Below are 23,106 nucleotides of genomic sequence, written 5' to 3'. Positions count from 1 at the left end.
AAGAAACATATACCTGAAGAAAGATATAAAATCTTTCTATTTTTTATAATTTTGTATGAAAATTCATCATCACGCATTTATCAGCTGCAAATAACCCCCCAACATTGGTACTGGAGTGGTATGGTGAGTTAACGATCCATTTTGCCTTTGCCTTGACCTGCAGTAGGCTATCGCTATAGCTTTTACTTTAACCACAGTTCCTAAAGCCGGAATTAATTTGACTAGTTGAACATCGTCACCACTCAGCAGATCACGACTGATATCAAAAGCATCAAAAAACTTGGTAGGTTCACTGAGCTTAAGCCGCAGGGCCTCTTTTTAGAAAAAAGTAGTTTAAAATTTCTTAAAAAAGAAAAAAAAAGAAGAAAACCTTCTTCTTTATTTCTTTTTTAAAAACTAGGCCAATATGTATACTTATTTGTATATAATAATTAAAAAAAAAGAATTAAATTTGAATTGTATTGAATAATGGTATCTACTATATTATTTTAGTAACTAACTAGGTGCTTACTGGTATTACTTAAAGCAGTATTATTTTGATATTATTCACGTTTTGTTTTAGAATTATTATTTAGGACGTTAAGTTTTATCATATGAATTGACAATTTAAAAATTATTGTTTTAAGCAATATTAGTAAGCCGCCTGAGCTAGTCACTAAATATTTTGATAAAACGTATTTTAAAATGAGACGTTACAATAACATTACAACAGGTATATTAGTACTTGTATAATGGCAAATTTTTACAAAGTATAATATGAGTATGTAACAATGTAGTAATATAGTCCATAAATTACATAAGCTGAATATTGTTATCATAGCTTTGTCATCATCACATATTATTATTAAAATTAATATCTAAGTGTTTACAATGAAAATATTAACAGCTATGCTGTTTTTATTACATACAAACATTAACCATAACTTTGGTTTCAATAAAGATGGCCTGGTTGATTTCGTTTATTTTTTTTTCTCTACGGCGTTCAGGCTTGGTACGATATGAAGTCTGAAACCTTCAAAAGAAGATCACAGTGGGCACAACAAACTAATTATACATTTGCGAACCAATTATTGTGTAAACTATATCCTGAGAATGAGATAAATTCCTGAGTTTACACTAATAACTGTAACATTTTTATTGTAAGTCACTTTTAACATTAAAAATTAAACTTAAATATAAACACCGATAAAATAATGTTGATAGTAAATGGAAAAAGAATTTATTATAACAGCAATTTCACTTTTACTGTGTTGGGATAAGTCTTGGTAATTGAAAAATATATTTTAAACTTGGAAGAACAACGGATACGTGATGTACAATACACTCTCGCGAACTTGCATATATGGCTTCAACGGGAAAGTTTAGGACGCGGCGTAGACTAAGGCTGATATTAAAAAGATTGCGTAGGGGGTTACACGGGTCGCTGAGGCAAGGGGTGGTCCCCCACCGCCAAGGAAGCCGGCATCTTCTGCCCTATGCCCACCTTCTCGCAATGAGCCTTGGAGACTAGATCTAACGTCGTTGGTCTCTTCTAGATCAGAGTCCTCGTCATCCACTCGGTTTTTCCGGTTCGGCAACTCCATTTCTGTTACAAGAACCTTTGTTATCATACATGTACCTACCTCATATATAGGGTCTAGGGTCTTAAAAAAGTTTACATTTATGCAAGAGTTATGTATGTGAAGCCACAGACAGTATCTCTAGTTAGTTTGTAAAATTCCTCTGCAAGCGTTCTTTTACTTAAACCACCCACAACGGAGCGTATCTAATAGAGGTTTTACAGGGGACAATTTTTCTCATCCGAAATTGACGCGGCCAACCACTAGTGTAATAGTCATCATCATCATCCGTAGCCAAATTAGAAGAGAGACGGTTTAAGAGCATAGGCCCAACACGCTGGTCCAATGCGGGTCGGTGGGCTCTAACGACTATTACCACAATTAGGTGTTAACAATCGGGACGAACAGCTGTTCTCCGAGGCAATAAAGCTGACACCGCCTGTTTCCTAGCTCCGGGCTTGTGCTTAAAATTCCTGAATACAAAATACATAATACTTGTGATCCGTAGTCAAACATGCTAACCACTGGACCAATGAGGCAGTTATCATAGTTATAGTGGTAATAGTCAAGCCATACTTATTCTTAACTCACTCACCATACAATCTTATGTTTCCTTCGGCGTCTCCAATAGAATTTTTGGAGATACACCGGTATCCGGTGAAGTCACCAGTCTGTATGTTGCGTACTACGAGTCGCATTTGTACGCTGTACGCCGAGCTGTTGATCTCGCTCATGTAGTACTTGTCGTTGGATATTATCATTTCTCCTGTGAGACAAAAATATCAATTGTTAAAATACTGTCTTAATTCTAAAAACCCAAAGTAAATAAAATATGATAACAAAAATAACAACCAGCTAAGTTTGTTGTGGGCTCTCTTCTTAGACCACCGTTTGTAACCCTCGTAGCTTTAGTTCTGAGTTTACAAATGTAGCTATTGTCTTTATCTCACAACCATGTACAATTTTTTTATATAAAATAGCATCTATATTTGAATAAATGCATCGCTTGGTGGAAAGGTGAGCCGCAGATGTATAATGTATAAACGCATGCGAATGTGTATGGAATGGAGTTTTCGGTCACTGTTTCCAGCTCCGATATAGCTATTTGAGTTTAGGCAGATTTGAGGCTTTAGGCGCTTTCTATTTAGCTAACTGAAAAGCAACTAATTTGCTGATTACTAATTCTATACATATCGTGTATGGCTATTAGTTATATTTTTTCAATGATCCCTAGGGGACTTCGACCTATAACCATATCAAAGGAGGGCTTTATGTTATGGTATTTCATAGAGCCTGTAAAGACTGATTGCGTTCTAGTAAGTAAGATCCTAAAGTTCCGGTTAAAAAATTATTAGCAACACGTGAGGTGTATGATTAATTTTATAAATTTAAAATGCATATAAAAATTTTGGGAACCGACAGGTTTTGAACCTGCGCGCCTCTCTGGCAATCGCGGCCTAAGCGCTTTCTCCAATTAAGCTACGGTTCTTCTACCGTCGATGCCAAAATTAGTATATGCCTTTCACATAAGTCTTATAGCGACTGTAAGTAAGTATATGATAAATAGCAATTAATTCGTGTTTTGCAATTTAATAAATTGAAGTTCCATTCTTGATGGGACGGATACGTTAATTCTAGTTTTCTTATAAACATATATAGCTATTAGGCTCTCTAAATAATGTAGCATTCACGCTATTACCTTCGCCTTTATTCGATAGGCACATGCCTTTCCGATCATTTATATTCGGGTGCTTCCGACCATTGTCCGCCCGATATCGCAGTGAAATATGTTGTTTCGACATTCCCATGAATACTATTACGTTGCATGTGTGTTCATAGGTACCTCTAACTATATCTGTTAGAATAGAATACCTCATAAGAAGTCTAAGAGTCATTCAGTTGACGTAATATCTCTTCGAAATTTAAACAGCTATGAGGAGATCGATAGAAAAATCAGAGTTACAGCTCACAAAGTTGAAGTACCAATGGGCGGGGTTGCATCGCTCGGAGATCTGATGTGTCCAGTACACATCAGATCTCCGAGCTATGCAACCCCGGTCCCAAGATGCTAAAATAGTAACCACACAAGGGTTGCGTCCGTAGACCTCATCGAAGTGGACAGACAATATGTATGTCAATATTATAATTAATAAAATTTGGGTAAAATTCTTATTAAATATCTGTATATAAAATTTTAAGAAAACCTTCAATCTTTCTGGAAATAATTGCAAAATATATTTTTAGCAGCCGTTTTGTTAAAGCGGCTGCACATATTTGTTTATGACAGTTCCTTAATTGTTAACGCTGCTTGTTATTGCATACAAACTAGCGTTTAGGCTACGCTACGCTAAGTATAGAAGGGCGTCATGTGGCATAAGGCGATCTACGAAAACGTTTCGAGCGTTCAGGGGCATCTGATTTATAATACATGTAAATGAAAACCGAAATAATATATCAGATGCTTGAGAGGTACATTATGTACTGTCTCTGAGATTTATCTGTGAAACCAAAAACCTAATACTTTTTGAGTAAAAATCTGCCATAGTTTTTACCATAAGAAATCAGATACATCACATGCAAAATTAAATTCCAGTACCCGTCGCGTAGCCCAGATACTATGCGCGTATCGGTCTTTTATCTTAAACAATGTTGTCATAAGTAAACACTGAGTCAAAGAACAACAAATGAGTCAAAGAGACTCGCCGTTGAGCACAAGAGGCACATTTTGGAATTCCCTGGAAAACCCCATGTCCATCAGTGGACGTACATTGTTTGTCATGATGATTTGAATAGAGGCACTTTGATCGAGATTATAATGAGATTTTTGTACATTTCTAGGCAGTTAAAAGTTATTTAATGAATAACCACTGTTTGGTATTTAATTAAGACTTAAATTAAAAAGACTTAAAAAATTATTAAAATAACGATTTCACGTGATGGAAAGTCACGGTTTACAGTTATAGCACCATTCCGTGTAACGTTCTTATTAAAATTTGCCGAATTCATATTTTTATCCATTGGTTTAATCGTAGCTGGAACGAATGAAACGTTAATTCTAACAGACCCGCCGGGAATCGATTTCAGGACCTTCCCACTTATGAGACAACTAAAAACTAAAATTACTTATTCAGAACGAAAAAACTGATGTAAATCCATACTATATAAAAACCTCTTTAAAGATCTACTTTAATATTGTCACAGACGTATCATAGTTTCCAGTCCGCAGAGCGTTCACAGGAGTATATTAAGATTATTCAATTCCATTAAATATACTTGCAGATAAAAATAGAGAAGAAATTCCGCTATACTATAACTTTTTGAACGTTCACAATATCGTAAGCACCTCGTTACTTCATCTTTTGAAGGCGAACGTTTAAAATGTGTAAAGAGCCGGTTCGCCGATTCCGTTGGATTTTCGTTGTTAGCTACATTATTACTGCGGGCGGGGGTCACGGAGCTTTCTGCTCGTTGTACATTAAAAATTGCTTGCATTCTTCTTGTCTCGTTTATTTTTGCGGGTGGAGTTTTATTTTTTATTTCCATCCAACCGCTACTGTATCACAAAGATATTTAATTGGTTTTATATTTAAGCAATTATAGGAATTCCTTTGCGGGAATCTTTGTAACTTTTATTAAGGTATTGTGAGAAGGTTTTAGGAAATGTAAAAATTTATAAATTCAATTTGAAATACCTCACGTTTGTTGAAAAATAAAAAACATTATTAGTTTGTCTTCCATTTAAAGTAGACATAATTTGCCGACCCTGCATAACGTGGGATAAAGGTAAGCAGAAAGAGTGGGAAGAGTATTTTTTTCTGTTTAATATAACCTTACACTGACTGAGTTATAGCAGTCTATGGGTTCAACGCATATGAATTAGTAGTTGCCAGCATTCTTCTTTTATTACGATTTGTTTACAAATCGAGAAGAAACTGTTTGTTTTCCTGGTTTAAAAAAGAGCATATTTTACTCTCCGTTATTTCAACGAACTCTATGCTAAAAATACAAACTGATTGATTGCTTGGTTAGGGAGTGAGGGAGGACAAACAAACATTTCGTCGCATTTATAATATAAGAAAGGATATTATCACTTTTAGGCTATCTCGACAGATCAATCACAGTGCTGGCTGAATAACCAAAGAAACCGTGGAACGCCCTAATATATTTTTCCACGTAAATTTCAGAAAATACCTGAACAAAACCTTATACCGAGGTAAAACAGGAATGAATATTTAATCTCATCCTCTGGTTAATTGATATTGTATCACAAACATATCACTATAAGTAGCCAGTTGGAATTACTCAAGAACAAATACTTCTCGTTATCGGAACGCGCGTTCTTTTTTGGAATACTCTGCCTTATTTCTGTAAGAATTCAATCATCTATTGTGAACTCCGCGTTTATTACAGGTAAATATCTCGTTCTATAGTTGGTAAATTAAGAACGCGTACAGTATTCTAAATTGAAACCTCATTAATATTGCCAGAACGTTGACCCGTATAAACGGGCGGCTCTAAGCTTGAGTCCGGTTGAATTGACCACAAATCTGCGGCGCGCTCGGTGCAGTTGACACCTTGACGGTGGCCGTCTGCGATGGACACGCCCTCTTTTGTTTATCACCAAATGAGTTAATTAATGATTTGAGATGTCGATAGTCAAACTATTTGTTAAATCGCTTCCCTTTTGCCTTCGAAATGCGAAATTATTCCAAATCCTAGTAAGCGTTTTGTGAAATGGCTTGTCCAGTTAAGAACTACTGCGATGCCTATTTCTGTGGTCAAGCAGCATTGCTTTGTTCTGGTCTGGTTGAAGGTGTAATCACAGGCACATTAAGCTTACCACCTACCACTCAGGTTGATTGACATACAGCGGCATTTGATAGGACGTGTTTCTCGTTTATAGACGATGGTTTTAAAATTTTATGGCCATGCTAGGTCCGTCAATTAAAAAAAGGTAGTTAGTTAGAAGAGCTTAAAAATAGGTATTAATAGTACAGCAATCCAATTCTGTGAAGCGTAGTTACAGTGGGCATGTTACCACAGGACATGCAAATCATCGCAATCAGTAAATTATCAGGTGAAATGGGCCATAATATTATACCTAGTGCTTGCTTGCCTACAATGTAATGTATATAGTTTAGATTTTACATTCATCATCATCATCATCATCATCATCTCAACCAATTGACGTCCACTGCTGGACATAGGTCTTTTGTAGGGAGTTCCACAATGCACGGTCCTGGGCCGCTTGCCTCCAACGGCTCCCAGCTACTCGCCTGATGTCATCTGTCCACCTCGTTTGGGGCCGACCTACGCTGCGTTTACCGGTGCGGGGTCGCCATTCCAGCACCTTAAGACCCCAACGTCCATCGGTTCTCCGAGCTATGTGCCCCGCCCATTGCCACTTCAGCTTCGCAACTCGCTGAGCTATGTCGGTAACTCTAGTTCTTCTACGGATCTCCTCATTTCTGATTTGATCACGTAGAGATACTCCTAACATAGCTCTCTCCATCGCCCGCTGAGTGACTCTGAGCCTTCTTATGAGGCCCATAGTTAGCGACCATGTCTCTGATCCGTAAGTCATCACTGGCAACACGCACTGTTCGAAGACTTTAGTCTTCAGGCACTGGGGGATTTTGGACGAGAAGATGTCACGAAGTTTCCCGAACGCTGCCCATCCGAGTTGGATTCGGCGGTTTACCTCTTTCTCGAAATTGGACCTACCTAACTGGATCGTGTGTCCTAGGTATATATACTCGTCTACAATTTCGAGTGCAGAGTTCCCAACAATTATTGGGTGGAGCGCAACATGAGCGTTAGACATAATTTTCGTCTTGCTCATGTTCATACGAAGGCCCACCTGTTGAGAAACTCTGCTGAGGTCATTGAGCATCGCATTAAGGTCTTCCAGAGTCTCTGCCATTATGACTACATCGTCGGCAAACCGAAGTTGAGTGATGTACTCGCCGTTAATGTTGATGCCAAGCCCGTTCCAATCCAGAAGCTTAAAAACGTCCTCCAACGCAGCGGTAAACAGCTTCGGGGAGATAACATCTCCCTGTCGCACTCCTCGCTGCAGTTGGATCGGTTTCGTAGTCTGGTCCTGTATACGGACTGACATAGTGGCGTTTTTGTACAAACACTTCAAAACTTCGATGTACCGGTAGTCAATTCGGCATCTCTGCAGTGACCTTAACACAGCCCAGGTTTCCACCGAATCAAAGGCTTTCTCATAGTCCACAAACGCTAAGCAAAGTGGCCGGTTATACTCTTGAGTCTTCTGTATAACCTGCCGCAGCGTATGTATGTGGTCTATGGTACTGAAGCCCTTTCGGAAACCGGCTTGTTCAGGAGGCTGGAAGTCGTCGAACCTATTCGCGAGACGATTCGTAATGACTCTTGAGAACAACTTGTAGACATGGCTCAACAGCGAGATAGGTCTGTAGTTCTTCAGCAAGGTATTATCACCTTTTTTGAAGAACAGAACAACCACGCTCCTGTGCCATGCCTCTGGCGTTGTGCCTTGATGAATGACGGAATTGAACAACCGCTGAAGGACTTTAAGTATCGGTTTTCCACCCGCTTTCAGGAGTTCTGCTGTGATTCCGTCATCACCCGGTGCCTTGTTGTTCTTAAGTTGTTTGAGAGCCATACTAATCTCGTAAAGGCTGACGTCCGGGATATCTTCAGTGAAGTGTCGGGTCAATTTGGCTCTAGGGTCTTTAGCCAAACTTTCAACAGGCTTTTGTGTTGAGGTGTATAACTGTCCATAGAATTTCTCAACCTCACTCAGGATCTCTGGTTTAGAAGATATGAGACTACCATTGTCAGTCTTCAGGCGAGTCAACAGGCTCTGTCCGATAGACAGATCTCTTGCGAACACTTTCGAGCCTTTGTTGCGCTCAATGGCGACTTTAATTTTCTCAGTGTTAAAGTGTCGCAAGTCTTTCGTCTGCAACTTCGAGATCTGTCTATTAATACGCCGATATTCAGACGCATCTTTTGAAGACTGTAGTCTCATTTCTTGTCTCTTCTCCATAAGCCCGAGTGTATGGGCTGAGAACTTTTTGGTTCTATGTTTACGGTGGGTCTTAAAGAACTTGGACCCAACCGTATGGACAGTTTCCACAAGCCTGTTGTTAAGATCGTTCACAGAATCGCAGTCCAGGCAATCAAACCGGTTTTGCAGCTCCAGTTGAAAGCTCTCGGGGTTTTGGATATGAGCACGAGTAGGCCGGAGCGTAGACTTTACCAGTCTGACCCTTTCCAGCTTTACATTTATATTCAATGTGCCTCTTACCATACGGTGATCGCTCCCGGTTTTCACCCTGTTGATCACAGAGACATCATTGAATATATGCCGTTTGGTCGACATGATAAAGTCGATCTCATTTCTCGTCGAACCATCGGGGCTCAGCCAGGTCCATTTCCTGTGCGGCCGCTTTTCGAAAAAGGAGTTCATCATAAAGAGGCCCTCCTTCTCCATAAAGTCGGCCAGCATTTGGCCCCGTTCGTTCCGTTGCCCATATCCAAATTGCCCCACTCTCAGCTCTGCACCGCTTCGCTTGCCCAGCCTCGCGTTGAAATCCCCCATCACAACACTGTAGTAGGTTTTCGAGGCATGTATGGCTTTCGAAATATCCTCATACAATGCCTCTACTTCCTCGTCGGAGTGCGCAGTTGTGGGTGCGTAGACCTGTATAACCTTCAGGGAATACCGTTTGGTTATTCTGAGTACAAGGTACGCTACCCTGCTCGACACGCTTTCGACTCGAACAATGTTGTTGACAAGGGATTTGTGGACGATGAATCCGACACCACCTTGGGACTGTTGTTCGCCCTCCCGGTAGTAGAACAAGTTGCCGGATTTTAGGATTATCGTATCCTCCCCCTCTCTACGGATTTCAGATAAACCCATGATACTCCAGCGCAACTTGCTCACTGCTTCTTCCAGCTCGACTAACTTCTCATCGGTCCTCAACGTGCGTGCGTTATACGTTGCCAGGTCCAGTCGTCGGGTTTGGCAGCGGAATCTCTTCCGGAGATTCTTGACACCCCTTGCCCCGCCGTTACCATAACCGCTGCCAGAGCCAGGAATAGCGGGGCTGCCGGGGACTAGGGGCTGTGGCTTTCTTTTCTCCATTCATACAAAGATTTGCCCGGTAATGACCACGCTGGGCAGGCGGGTTGGTCATCGCAGGGCTAGACTGATCGCACCGGCGTCGCTGCTGCCCGACACCGGTCTGTGCCATTTATTCAGTCTAGCCAATTTGAAGTAGTTATACCGCCACTTGTCGGTCGCCAGAGCCTCGTCGGTTAGACGGCAGGGTGCACCACGTGCAGGTGAGGTTGGCATTTTGGGAGGCTGACTGGTACTAGCCTCCCCCTTACACCCCATTTTACATTCAGTTAAATCTAATTCATCATCTTCATATCAACCCATTACTAGCCTACAGGGCACGGGTCTCCCCCCACAATGAGAAGGGGTTAAGGCCGTAGTCCACCACGCTGACCCAGTGCGGATTGGTGGACTCCACACACCTTTGAGAACACGAATTTTGTAGAACTCTCAGGCATGCAGGTTTCCTCACGATGTTGAAGCCAGTAATTTAATTGATTAAAAAACGCACATAACTGAGAAAATTAAGAGGTGTATGCTGGGATTCCAACTCGCCCCCCCCCCAATTATTTAATGAGATGTGGCAAATAAATACAGATCCTACCCCAGCATTCGTCGACCGGTCACTAAACCGGACACTCCCGATCCATGTCACTTGCGGACGTCCTGTCTAGTCCCTATTCGTCACGCCTTTGAATTACCTAATTTAATTCGTATTTCTCACAATTTATTACCTACGGAACTGTATACTCCCCCATATTCAAATTAAAAGCACAACTGCCGAACATTGCTAAATGGTCGTATTTAAAAATGGCGCAATACAGCGGGTATATTGAATACAATGCACCCAGTGTCTCACAAACGCACATACCCTGAAAACATTATACTCCTTAGTCAAATATATATTTTCCAAGTTCTTCAAGCAATATTTCAAAATAAAGATAATATTTAAGTTTGCTTAAACCTTCGTAATAGTGTGCGGAGAATATTAAATGCTTAAATACATATTTAAATAAAATACTAAAATGTTCTTCTGCTCTTGCTTTGCTAGATTCCTCTACAAAAAAGGTTTATAGTTTTAAGGCTTACCTAATTTAGATAATCTGCTCTGCTTAATGCTGTGTTTTAAATCATTTAAAGGTGCTTCCTTCGCCTACGGTCGCTTTGCCTACGGCCTACGCATAGCTACGCCACTGCTTTTATCCGTAAGCTAACAATGCTATTATTAGGATTGCTAGCTTACGGATATAATTTACCTAATGCAAAAGTTTGTATAGATTGTTCTATGTCTTAGTATTAAATTGTCTGAACGGGGTTTGATAATATAGTGATAAAGCTCAATTGTTTATGCGTTAACAAAATAACAGCTACTATTCATAAATATGCTGCTGATATAGAAAAGAGCTGTGCGATCGATATATAAACTTAACGCGAATCCCTTCGTGTCAAATTTAAAGAAATAGGTATACTTACAGTAGCCTCGCAATAGATTTATAATAATATAATCTTTATTAAACAAAACATAAGTAATTATAAACAAAAAGTCAATATAAACAGTCGACTTACTAGAAAAGGACATAAATTAGTAATATCTGCATATCGTCTAAGAAAAGTACAGAAATCCTTTGTGGGAATGGGTATATGCTTTTATAACATGATACCGAAGGAATATTAGATCTACCTTTACCTAAGCTAAACAATATATTAAAATACATTTAACAAATCGTAGTTACTACACGATTGATGAATTCCTTAACGACAAGGCTGCTTGTAAGCAGGCCACTCCGCTCTCTCACAAAACAGAAAAATTCTTAAGATTGTTAAAATATAAAATGATGTCGGAAAATAGCAATCTGCTAAGTTTCTTGCCGGCTCTTCTCAGTGGAATCTGCCTTCCGAACCGGTGGTAGAGTCACTACAAACAGACTGACTTGACGTTTCAAAAGTGCTTATAAACTAGGCCTACTTGACATAAATGAATTTTGAATTTTATGTTTGAGTAAGACGACGATTATTTATCAAGCTCGTGACACTATATACTTCCCTGTTATGTGAAAGCTATTACTGCGAAAATAGTCTCCCGCAAATACAAACACACTTAACTGGTAACTATATTTAAGTTGTACTATTTAGTTATTTTTTTAGCACAATAAATACTTTTATCGATTCAGCTATTTAAAGAAGCTTTATAATTTACAGTCATTAATGAAAACTCATAGTGAGAATGTTCTAGAAGGGAAGAAGGTGCGGACACTCTTCTTACTCACTCACGGGAAATTAGAAAATATACGCAGATCTCATTTCTTTTCAGTTGTAAAGTTTTAAGTGCTCAAATTAACAGAAAATTTAATCCTTCTATAGTAAAAACCCATCACAGCGATCACGACATCGTACACACTCATGTCAGTTATATATCCATATCCATTTCGCTTGTCCATGCTCATCACGCCTGTGTATTATGTAATTTAATTTACACTCCTCGTAATTTATGGCACAAAACTGTATGACATCCCATCGCCCATGTTTCTGACTTTTGAAAGCGATATAAATATATGTATGGTAACAACAAACTGTAAACACAGATGTGTGCAGAATATTGTAAATATTATCATCAAGGGGCACATGTAGAGATTTGAAAGTTTAATATCCCAACGGTTTAGGAGGTGTTGACAGTGTTGTATACCTACCTGTAACACAAGTGAGGACAGGGCAATACATATAAAATGCTAGATCTACAGGGCACCGGCTATTTATCTCACAGGACAGAATGATTAGTACTAAGATCCTCTGTATACTCTAAGCTCCTTACTCTGCACAGCTAGCATGGGCAGGAGACAATTATCTCTTCAGGGAAAGGATAAAAAATTATCTTTTCCCTCAGCTTTATTTACTCTCAGAGCACTGGCGTACTTAAAAATTTTAGTGCCTTGACCTTATGACCCGTAGGAGAGCTATCTACAAACTACGCGACCAATTAGAGCAATCGACCAACGTTAACTCAAACTTTCTAAGCTCAAAATTCAGTTTTTGCTATCTACAAGGTAATTTAAAAAGAGATTACTACCATAAAGTATCACTTTTACTCGATTTACAGATATTATACTGATTATAAATAATCTAAATATACGTGCCGCATAAAAGTCAAACCGTCGACTCTTATTAATTTTAATAACTTGGCATCACTTTTACACGTGTATAATATTTGTTTCATAGAAATATAATTCACTGACTGACCAGATTGCCTATCTGATGATCAACGGAAAGCCATCGTCTTTAAACAGAGCAAAACTTCGCAGGGCATGCAATGCAACACGTCCTACAAAGTGCCACTCTGTGCATATCAACCTAAAGCGTTGATTTAAAGTCTCATGTACCCTCATACCGGAACACAGCATTGCAACAACGCTGCTTAGCGGCAGAAATGGTGGTAATACTTTCCCAGACGAACTCTATCACAATTTTTTTTTATTTATTTATTTGTGAACAATAACATATCTTAACCAAAATATAATAACTTGTACGGGAAAAGAAGGTTAAACTACATTGTGCCTTACCTAATTAATCAGCTACCTAAGTCACTCAAAGACACCATAACACATAAAATTTAAATTAAAACAATACTATCAACAAATTACAATTTCAAAGTACAATAACAGTTAATTCCTATAAATATGCGACAACTGAACATCCTGTATTGCGTTGCTCGATGGACGTTCGTGGCATTAACTTACCGAATTTTTAAACTACTTGCTTTGTTATCCACTTAAGGTTTTTTGTAAATAGCAATAGCTACATTACTATTAAAGTTATAGGATATAGGTTTAAATAAGATTGTTAGTTAATATTAAAATATAATTATAGTATCTACCTGCCTACCTAATACCAGTTTTAAACTTCCGATGTATCTACCTAATTATATTAAGGGAATTTTATTTATATGAAATATCTTGATTGATGTAGTGAGTAGGTGGGTGTTAATTAATTTCTTTAGATGTTGCCTTTTGTCGACGGCACGGTGGTGTACGGTAAAATTCGTAAGATAATAGTTTTAAGATAATAGTTTTAAGTCTACTTGTAAATTTTGGTTAATTAATTTATATATTATTATTATTATTAACCACTAATGAATGAAACGATGATCACTGTAAAAGTATGAAACTGCGTAACAGTGATCACGCCCACCTCCTAAATATGCGGTATTATTCGTTTTATGTGCAAAAGCTATTTTGGAAAAATAATGGCGAGCAGTAGGTAATCCTGACTCAATACCTAGATTTCCAATTTGTAGTTAAAGGCATTAGAAATATATTGCCGATCAAAGTACATTTTCGTGATAAACGGTCCACTGACTGACTGAGTGATACTTCTCGGGTATCTGGCATCTAGGCTTTTGGTAACTATGTCTTTCGACGAAAGATATAGTTACCAAAGCCTATAAGAATAGATACAAAAGTACAAAAGTCACAATGTGTGTTTATTATATGTTGGAAGGCTACGGGTGGCGCGCGCTAGTTACCGACAAATAAGTGCAGCCTTGTGGTTAAGATGCTCGTAAGATGACATATAAAAAAATGAGGGGTATTAGTTTTTCATAACTGCCACGCAGCTACCCATTTTAGCCTGTATCATCATTTAAAAAAATCTAGGTAGCACTCAAGCACCTTCTGGAACGTTAAAAAGCTGTGATTTCACAGACTATCATAATCGTCTACTTTGTATAGTTATTTCTCTACAAGTTTCGATCAAGTATACTTGGACACAAAACAAGTGTCAGCAAAGTATAAGTAATACATATTACTTATACTTTGCTGACCAAAATATTTCCTTATAAAATTTGAAAGTTAAAAATTGTATCGCTAAGTCCATAATGAAGTTAACGTGCAATGTCTGAAAACCTAATGATACTCGTAATACTTCGTTAAAACTTGATATTCCCGAAATCTTAATATGATGTGATATTAAATAAGAGCAAAAAGTCGCTGGAGTCTGAATCGGCCGGTTGCGACACCGGCCACTCCCATTCCATGTCAGTTGCGGCCACCCTGTCGCTTATCCCTGCTCGTCACGCCTGTGTATTACCTAATTTAATTTGTACTCGTAGCAATTTATGATCTAAAGCCGTCTGCCCATGTGTCACCTATATTTGCGACTGTTCTCAACTATATATATTCATTTAATTTATGTTCAAAACGTTCTTGAGTTACTAGTGCTTACACCAAGTAAATGTTTCTGTAAAACAAATATAACAGGTAGGTACATAATCTTCACATCAATCTAGTCGTATAGAACGAGTTGAAATGTCTATAATTTAATCAGTCGTGTTTCAGAAATAACAAAAAAGTAATTTTATCTTAAACGGTGTAAATATACATCATGTATGTATATGAACAAGATTGAAATAATGGTTATGCGACATTTCAAATTATATAAAAGTTTATTGTTATTTGTAAAGCCAGGTAATATTTAGCTAAAGAACAAAGTTGTCGGAGTCTGCGACATTCAGTCGCGACACCGGACTCTATTGCGGCCGCCTTGTCGCTTATCCTTGCTCCACGCAGGTATAACCTTTCCTAATTTAATTAAAGTTCAACTATATTTGTGATTATTCTAGTCTACCATGCATATAATACATCTACTTTATGTTGAAGACGCCCTTAAGTTGACTCAAAGTAATTGTCTAAGAATCAAATGTTCTTTCCCTGAAACAAAGGGACTCTTGCTTTCCAGCAGGGCTAGCACAGGCAGGAGATAAAAATTATATCCCCCGATTATATCCCCTAGCAAGAGATATAATTAACGTGTCCACCTCCTAAAGCCTGGGAACATGGAATAGGAGAAGTTTAACTCCGTTTATTATTACACATATATTATTAGATATTATTTCGACTTGTGCTCCAGTGCTCTGAGATTTGATAAAGCTGTGGGAGAAGATTAATTTTTATTCTTTCTCCGGGGATATAATTGTCTCCTGCCTATGATAGCCGTGCTGTACAACAATCATTCATATCGAACTTGTTGCCTAAAACATGTTAATAGAATCATTAAATTACAATTAAAAATAATTGTATTTATTTAAACCACTGTAAATATATAAAATAGAAATTTAGGAACAAGATTAAACTTATTAATACGTTGCTTTACAAACGACTGACAACCGACTACAGAGGAAAAACGCTTAGTTGGTTAAATCGTGGTATTTAAATATGGAACCTGATTGAAATTGCTCTGAATTGATTAAATAGAGTAATGGCCTTATTTAATCGAATGTTAAAATTCAAATCAATACACATATTGTTTTTTTTATTAAAACAAATGTAAGCTAATTATGTACATGTCCAAGTAAACAGATGAAAACACACATGCAGCGCGTCGAAATGTTTCACAATATATTGAAAAGTGGATAAAAAATTGAATTTTATTTGTACGAATATTGTGGTATGTGAGAGTAAATATCGCGACTGTAGCCTAAAGCAATTTGAAGCGGGCGGCCAGTGGTCTTTGTTGCATATTGGGCGGTAATAGAATTTGGTCCGCTTTTTGCGCGGTCGCTCCGGCCGCGTAATGGCGGGCTCAGTTGCCTTTGTAACTGCATCTAAATCTGCCCCTGCTATATATCTGTCTGGTTATGGTTTTTGGTAATAGTTGGGTTATTTGATATGAATATTCGAGGGATTATATTTTAATTTCAAAGATAACAATATGGTGTTGACTTTTGAGATAAACATGAGATCTCTAAACGGGAAAAACACCCAGTATGAAAATGTTAACCTATATTTTTCTGCCGTCGCAATAATGGAGTTTTTACTTTTAAATATATTTATATTATTTAATTAATATAACACCGCAGACTGTAAAATAAATAACTTATTTCAACAAGCTAAATTTTCTCTTAAACTATTTCTAAATCTGGCAACAAATTCAACACGAGCATTTAAAAAATAAATGTCCATAGGTACACATTAAACGTAAAAGTAATCAGACGAAAATAAAACAAAATCTTAGCGCGTACTTATGCTAACTGCCCGAAACTCATCGGTTTAAAAACAATTTAAGGACCGCATTGCGAAAAAGTTTTGTACGTTTTGTCGGTTAGGGGCAGCTGCTTTTCGCCCACACATGTCGTGGGTGCACTAAATCCATTCCTAACTCGACTTTAGTGGCCAGGCGTTGTCGCGCGCTCGAAAACGCACTATCCGGGGATATTGGCGCCTCTGGAATGTTACCCTGTTTGCATTAGCCGTGTTTGAAAATTGTTTCACTTTCGAATTCGGAGCGCTCGCATCTCTTTGTTCAATGGGCATGAAGCTGTGGAATTATATCCGCGATTGTACTTGAATACTATGGGATTTTGGTTTGTATTTGCATTGTATACCTACATTGTGTAACTCAATAAAGGGAGTTTATTTTTTTTATTTTCAGCCAACGTTATGTTTATCGGCACGTGAATACATATTTTACAAGTAAATAAATACAAAATACAAACGTGTTATTCACGTTTCGAATCCCTATATTATCAAACAGAAAAGACGTTTTACCTTATAGGTACCTACTACAAATTATAAAGAGTGTTTATAAAATGTCTGGTGCAAAATGGTACTACAAAATCAACATCGCTTGCAGTATGTTCTTTTATCAAGCGAGAAGTACTTTTGTACATCTGTCACCTGGACACTAAATAAACAACTTTCATCCTTAGGGTGTCATTATAATGAGAAGTAATGAAGTTTGCGACCCCTCTACGTTTTCTTAGGTTAAGAGCGTTATTTATATTAGTTAGCACGTGTTTTTATACAGTTTTCTTACTTTCGTTTCTTAAATTCTCGGTAGATTACAAAAAAATACCTCGTATATTCTTTTTATTTTGGAAATAAAAAATGATGTTATTAAAGCACTGCAATTTAATAACAACTGACAAAAGTTTTTAAATCAAGATAAGATAGCTTTTCTTACTATCAAATATTGTAGGCAATAAATATAAATTATCTTGGAGTATTCATAGTATTAATCGTTGAAAACCCAATACCTTTATAATTATAAAACTTATCTTATCTGAGACGCTTTTCCTTTCGTTTTAACATTTCGGATTTCTTTCATCGCTTAAGCTATTGAGTTTTTATGGTCTTTAAACATTAATTTAATATTAGAAAATGCGCTTCCCGTTTATTAATTTTTCCTGCTTCAGCAATATTTCACGTTGTCATCCCGGCGTATAATTACAGCGCCGTTAATAAGCCGTAACATTGACGCCGTGTAATCAAAGTCAAAATAAATCGTCACTAAATGAAAAACCGACATGAAAATAGCGCATATTTTATGTTTCCTTAAACATCACCATAACACGCTAAGCCAAGTACTCACTGTGATTTTTACGATCTTTTAAATAGCAACCAATTGTGCCAAATTTACCGACAAGAATCCGAAAGTTTCTTCTAGGCAGACTAGGTAGAATCTACCTTCTGAACCGGTTATTGAGTCACTAAATAACGTTTCAAAGGTAAATATATATATGCTTGTCGAATTATATTTTATTTTTGAACGCGTGATATCTACATTCGCCAAACATAACATTATTATTATTATTTAGAGTTTTCTTTTTGCAAGTATTACCATTAAGACGGATTGGACTGAAATTATAACGTTGGGATTCTAAGGGCCAACATAAAGATTTGAAATTTCAGCAACTAATGACATTCGCTGTTTGCTCTCTTTGGGTTTCCGCTATATTAGATTGAGAATGATATCACATGGCTATCATGTATTGTCATCAGACCAATCGCGTGTACAAAATCTTAGTTCAATCGGTTGGAATAACTGATTAAAATTCAGTTTCAAACTTTGACCTAAACAAACATTGCAAGTTAAATAAAAGATTAAAAAATGTTTTAGAGACCAAGTATTTTTCCTCGTGCGTGCTAAGCCTAATTTGTAAGCAGGCACTAACCTTTGTGGCTTGTCAAGAAAGATAGTAGAAATATGAATAACGGCCTCTTTAATGACTACTTTAACGCTTTCAATGTGCTTTATGAATAATGAAATTAGTTGCTTATTCCGTTCTTGAGTTTCGTGCCTGGGACTTAATAAGCTTTATAAATTACGACTAGCTCGTTATACTTTTACTTGACTAGCCTTTATGCTTAGAGTAATCAAAGATTGTAAAATGTATTTTCTACGTGTTCCTCATTAATTCTTTGAGTTTTATATTAGGTTTAGGGTGTGCCAGACATAAAAGTACTCGTAGTTAAGAGCTCTGAAACGGTACTCACATGTGATAAATCAGTTGTATGTTTGTATTAAAATACTATTTTTTTTTTTCAAAATATAAACCAGCGATTGACTGCAATCATATCTGGTGGTTAATAAATGATAATGCAGCCTGATGTTCATAACCCTCCCCAAGATGCCTTTTCATTGGCAGACCCCTAACGTAACTTTTTAACTATAAATAAATAAATAAAATAAATAAAAATACTACGACAATACACACATCGCCATCTAGCCCCAAAGTAAGCGTACCTTGTGTTATGGGTACTGAGATGACTGATGAATATTTTTCTGAATAAAATACTTACAATATACATATAAATACCCAGACACTGAAGAACATTCATGCTCATCACACAAACATTTTCCAGTCGTGGGAATCGAACCCACGGCCTTGGACTCAGAAAGCAGGGTCGCTGCAAACTGCGCCAATCGGCCGTCAACTGCGCCAATCGGCCGTAGGTTAACTGGATCCAGAATGGAGATATGTGTGTCTTTACATTTAATAAGTGTCTGATGTATTTGTATATAAAGTGCACTTTTTTAACTACGTTTTCCATTTCCACTTTTGTTTTAATTTTTGAGTTGCTTAAATATAATATGTACAAAATAATCAGTAATTCCTGCATAGTATTTGATCAAAACTATAACCTAATAAATAAGGACAAATTTGCATTAGGACTAAATTTGTAATTTTTCTGTCTAAAGTACTAAATCGTGTAGCCGTATCGGATAGCTTTTAAGTCATAAATATGGGCATGACACATATTTTTTTTATGCTTGTGAAGAAATACATAGATTTAATAATAGTAATAATTTATTTAAAAGGTGGGTTTTGGTAAAAGTAAAATTTTCTCACCATTGTCTCTCGTCCAATAATTAATGGCCCTGGGTGAAGCTTCCACATGACACTGCAAGGTGACATCCGTACCAGTCGGCGCCCCCACCAGTTGATTCGGAACTTGCACTAAAGGATGAACTGAAAGCAAAAAAAAACTATTAGAAGAAGTAAGCTGTCTGAGCTGAAGAGTAAGAGAAGGCTGATTTTTCAAGCTATTGCGTAAATAATAATTCCATGGAAATTCCAGTTTTATAAATGAATACCTCCAGCAAACAGTCATCATCATAATCAACAGCCAATAAACGTCTAACTGCTGGTCACAGGCCTCATCTCTCTTAGGAGAGGTTTTTGGAGTAGTGTCACCACGCTGATCTAATGTGGGCTTGTGGGCTTTAACGTAACGATTGTTTTTCACTGCGACCGAAGGTTTCCGATAATATCCTAACTCCTGGATGGTAAATAAAACATGAAGAGAAAAATCCAATAAATAACAATTCTTTGGCCTATCAAACATTAATTTGACAAAAATATCTAAGATGAATTCGACGATAATTCTCTTGAATTCAGCCGTCGATTACACAGCAATGTGAACTTTACTCAGGATAGCTTCAATTCTAAAACATAGCTATGCTAAATAAAATAATACAATTTATATAGCTGGTTAAAACAGATACTCGAATTCAACCTAAAGTATTTTTTACAACTTTAATACACAGTGCATGAAATAACCGCTCATAGTAGCTCGGTTTGCAATGATATACGAATATTATACACATGTGGTAAATACCACAACGCGTATTCAACGTTCAGCTTGGCCACTCAATTTTCATATTTAAAAGGCATATAATAAGGTTTATTGTGTGTCGAGCGGTATTGACATAGTGCGGCGAAGTAAATACGTATGCATATAGTGCGGTTAAAGCCCCACTTTTTTTGTTTACACAACTTCCCATTTGTATTTATTTGCAGCTCTGTGTACGTTGCTAGACGCTCTGAGGATGCGTTTACATTGGAATAGCATAGGTTTAATACATTATTAAGTAATATTGTTAGTGAGCGAATTGTTAGCCTCATGTACTCTACACTTTTTTTAGTTTTTAATCTGAGTATTAAATATCACTTGATGTAACGGTAAACGAAGAGATTGTCAGTAAACCTACATGGCAGAAAGCTCTACATAATGTTTTCAAATCAGAAAGACGACCTATAGAAATCTAGTAACCCCCGATAATGAGTGGATAATGATGATGACATTTAAAAAACTTGTTTTTATTAAAAGAATTTAAAAAATTATGCCTTTGTCAAAAATTCCACGTCCACTTTCTTCGTTTTTGCTCCAAATGACGAACTTGCTATAATCCTTGCTACTCTATACTAAATGGAGTTAAGGTATTACACGCTTGTAACTAAAATGCTGCCAATGTAAACGTGGCTTCAAGGCTTTCGTATTTCGCACAGTTGGACGCATCTACGCTTTACCACAGACATTTAATGTTATTTAGCTTTGGCATGCGATACTTTACATTAAACGTTGCCTTTACCGGGGTCATAATTAAGTACTAATTGCTTTCTAGGCCGGATTTTGTAATACAATGAGATCTCTGAGCAAATTATCCGGATTGTTCAAATATAAAACGTAATACTCACAATTTTCCTCAATTTTAACGCTAAACGTTTATAATATTTAAGTAAGACTTTTAATTAAAAATATTAGGAAGCCTTCGATTGCGGCACCGTAAACGTAAAATATATAACTTTAAGTGAAAAACCTCTCTTTTTTCAAATTGCAAGTGTGTATTTCCTTCATATTTTATTCTTGGATAGAATTGATTATAACCAAAAATGTATGCATAGAAATTGATAATGTAACCTTAAATAGAACCAAATTTTAATAATTATTTTTAATTATTTGGTGCAAAGTTTTCTAGCAAAGTCTATATCGCTTCGCTATGGCAGAATGTTCATATCACAAGTCAAGGATCAACCATTATTCCTGCATAAATCTGGTTTTGTTTCCAATTTTATATTCCAAGATATACGTAATGGAATGGATATATAGATATAGAGCATGGTGTGCTTTCCTCCTAGCGTAAGTTATTCCGATTCCTTATAATTTACCACCACCTTGGGATAACAATTATTTATTAGTAATTTAACCTCTAAGCCATGTCAACTTGTCAACTTGACCCATTGTCACTTCGGCCACGCTACTGGTTAGTTACTTCTACAGATTGCCACACTCCTGATTTTACCATGCAGTTGGATTCCAAACAAAGCTCTCTATTGTTCAATGAGTGAATGATAATTAAAATGAGGACTCATAGCTGTCTGCCACGTTTCAAAAACACAGGTTATCAATGGCAACCGCAATGATCGGATAAACTTATATATTATTGTGGTTATTGATACACGTATCGGGTAGTCATACAAAAATCACTTTCCTATTTAAAATCGCGTTAGTTTGGCTTTTCCTAGCAAAGGTAAAATAATGGAAGCTTCTGGTAACTACAACCATAATAAAGAAATTAATACGGTGGTTTAAAAATAGAATATTAGAATTTTACTTTAAATTAGTTTTGGCGTTTTCGGATGGTGCAATGTTCACTGGGTCATCTAGTGTCATATTAAAAACAACTTATACTATCAAACTTTATTGTTACGTAAACTTTACGTGAAATCGCGTTAACAAACGCTGGAAAGTACGGCGATATCGCATTCCCTTACACGGGGTGTTTGCAGAAACGCTTCGCTTCACCACTTTGCAGCGAATTCTTCTGCAGTTGTCAGCTGTTTACTTATATTGCAGCACCGAGTTGGGATTTTGTTTTTGTTGTGTGTTACTTTATGCAAACTAGTTTTTAGGGTTCCGTTAGTTATAATGGAGAAAACCAAATTGAATAATTATTGAAAAATAGCTGTTTTCAGCATCTGTTGTCCGCGTTTAATACGGTATATTACAAATAACGTGGAAACCGTTTTTTTCATAGGATAAAAAATAGCAAATTCCATGCCAAAAATCAAGACGATTGATTGCATAGTTAGTGCGTGAATTAAGGAATATTCTTAGTAAGTATTCGCATCTATTACATAACTTCTTTTGTTGCCCGCGACCTCTAAAAAATTAGTTTTTGTTTTTAAAGCATCCCGTAGGAACAGTTTATATGGGAGATGTGTGGCATATAATTAAGGTGTTTTTCTCCAGATACTTTAACTTCTTAGTTTTAAAGTCAGGTGTAGTTTTTAAAAATACCTTTTACGATTAAGAGTATCTCTAATAAAAATTGCTATGTTTGGGTGTAGTCCTCAAATTGGACAATTGGAATGGA

At 36.9% G+C, this 23,106-nt stretch overlaps 1 protein-coding gene across 2 annotated transcripts in view; it reads right to left on the bottom strand.

Moving 5' to 3' along the window:
- Window positions 1-1,134: 1,134 nt before the first annotated feature.
- The window catches only part of LOC120633669 (lachesin), a 107,852-nt gene continuing 85,880 nt past the window's right edge, over window positions 1,135-23,106 (bottom strand). For both annotated transcript variants that reach the window (XM_039903978.1, XM_039903987.1), the window contains exons 7-9: window positions 19,799-19,918; window positions 2,155-2,325; window positions 1,135-1,585 (exon numbers count right to left, since the gene is read on the bottom strand). In XM_039903978.1, the coding sequence (XP_039759912.1) occupies window positions 1,362-1,585; window positions 2,155-2,325; window positions 19,799-19,918 (515 nt within the window). In that variant the 3' untranslated portion in view covers window positions 1,135-1,361. The remainder of the gene's footprint in view (window positions 1,586-2,154; window positions 2,326-19,798; window positions 19,919-23,106) is intronic.

This window comes from Pararge aegeria, chromosome 2 (genome assembly GCF_905163445.1).
Source record: "Pararge aegeria chromosome 2, ilParAegt1.1, whole genome shotgun sequence".
Taxonomy (NCBI): domain Eukaryota; kingdom Metazoa; phylum Arthropoda; class Insecta; order Lepidoptera; family Nymphalidae; genus Pararge; species Pararge aegeria.
This window is presented reverse-complemented; position numbering and strand designations above follow the sequence as displayed.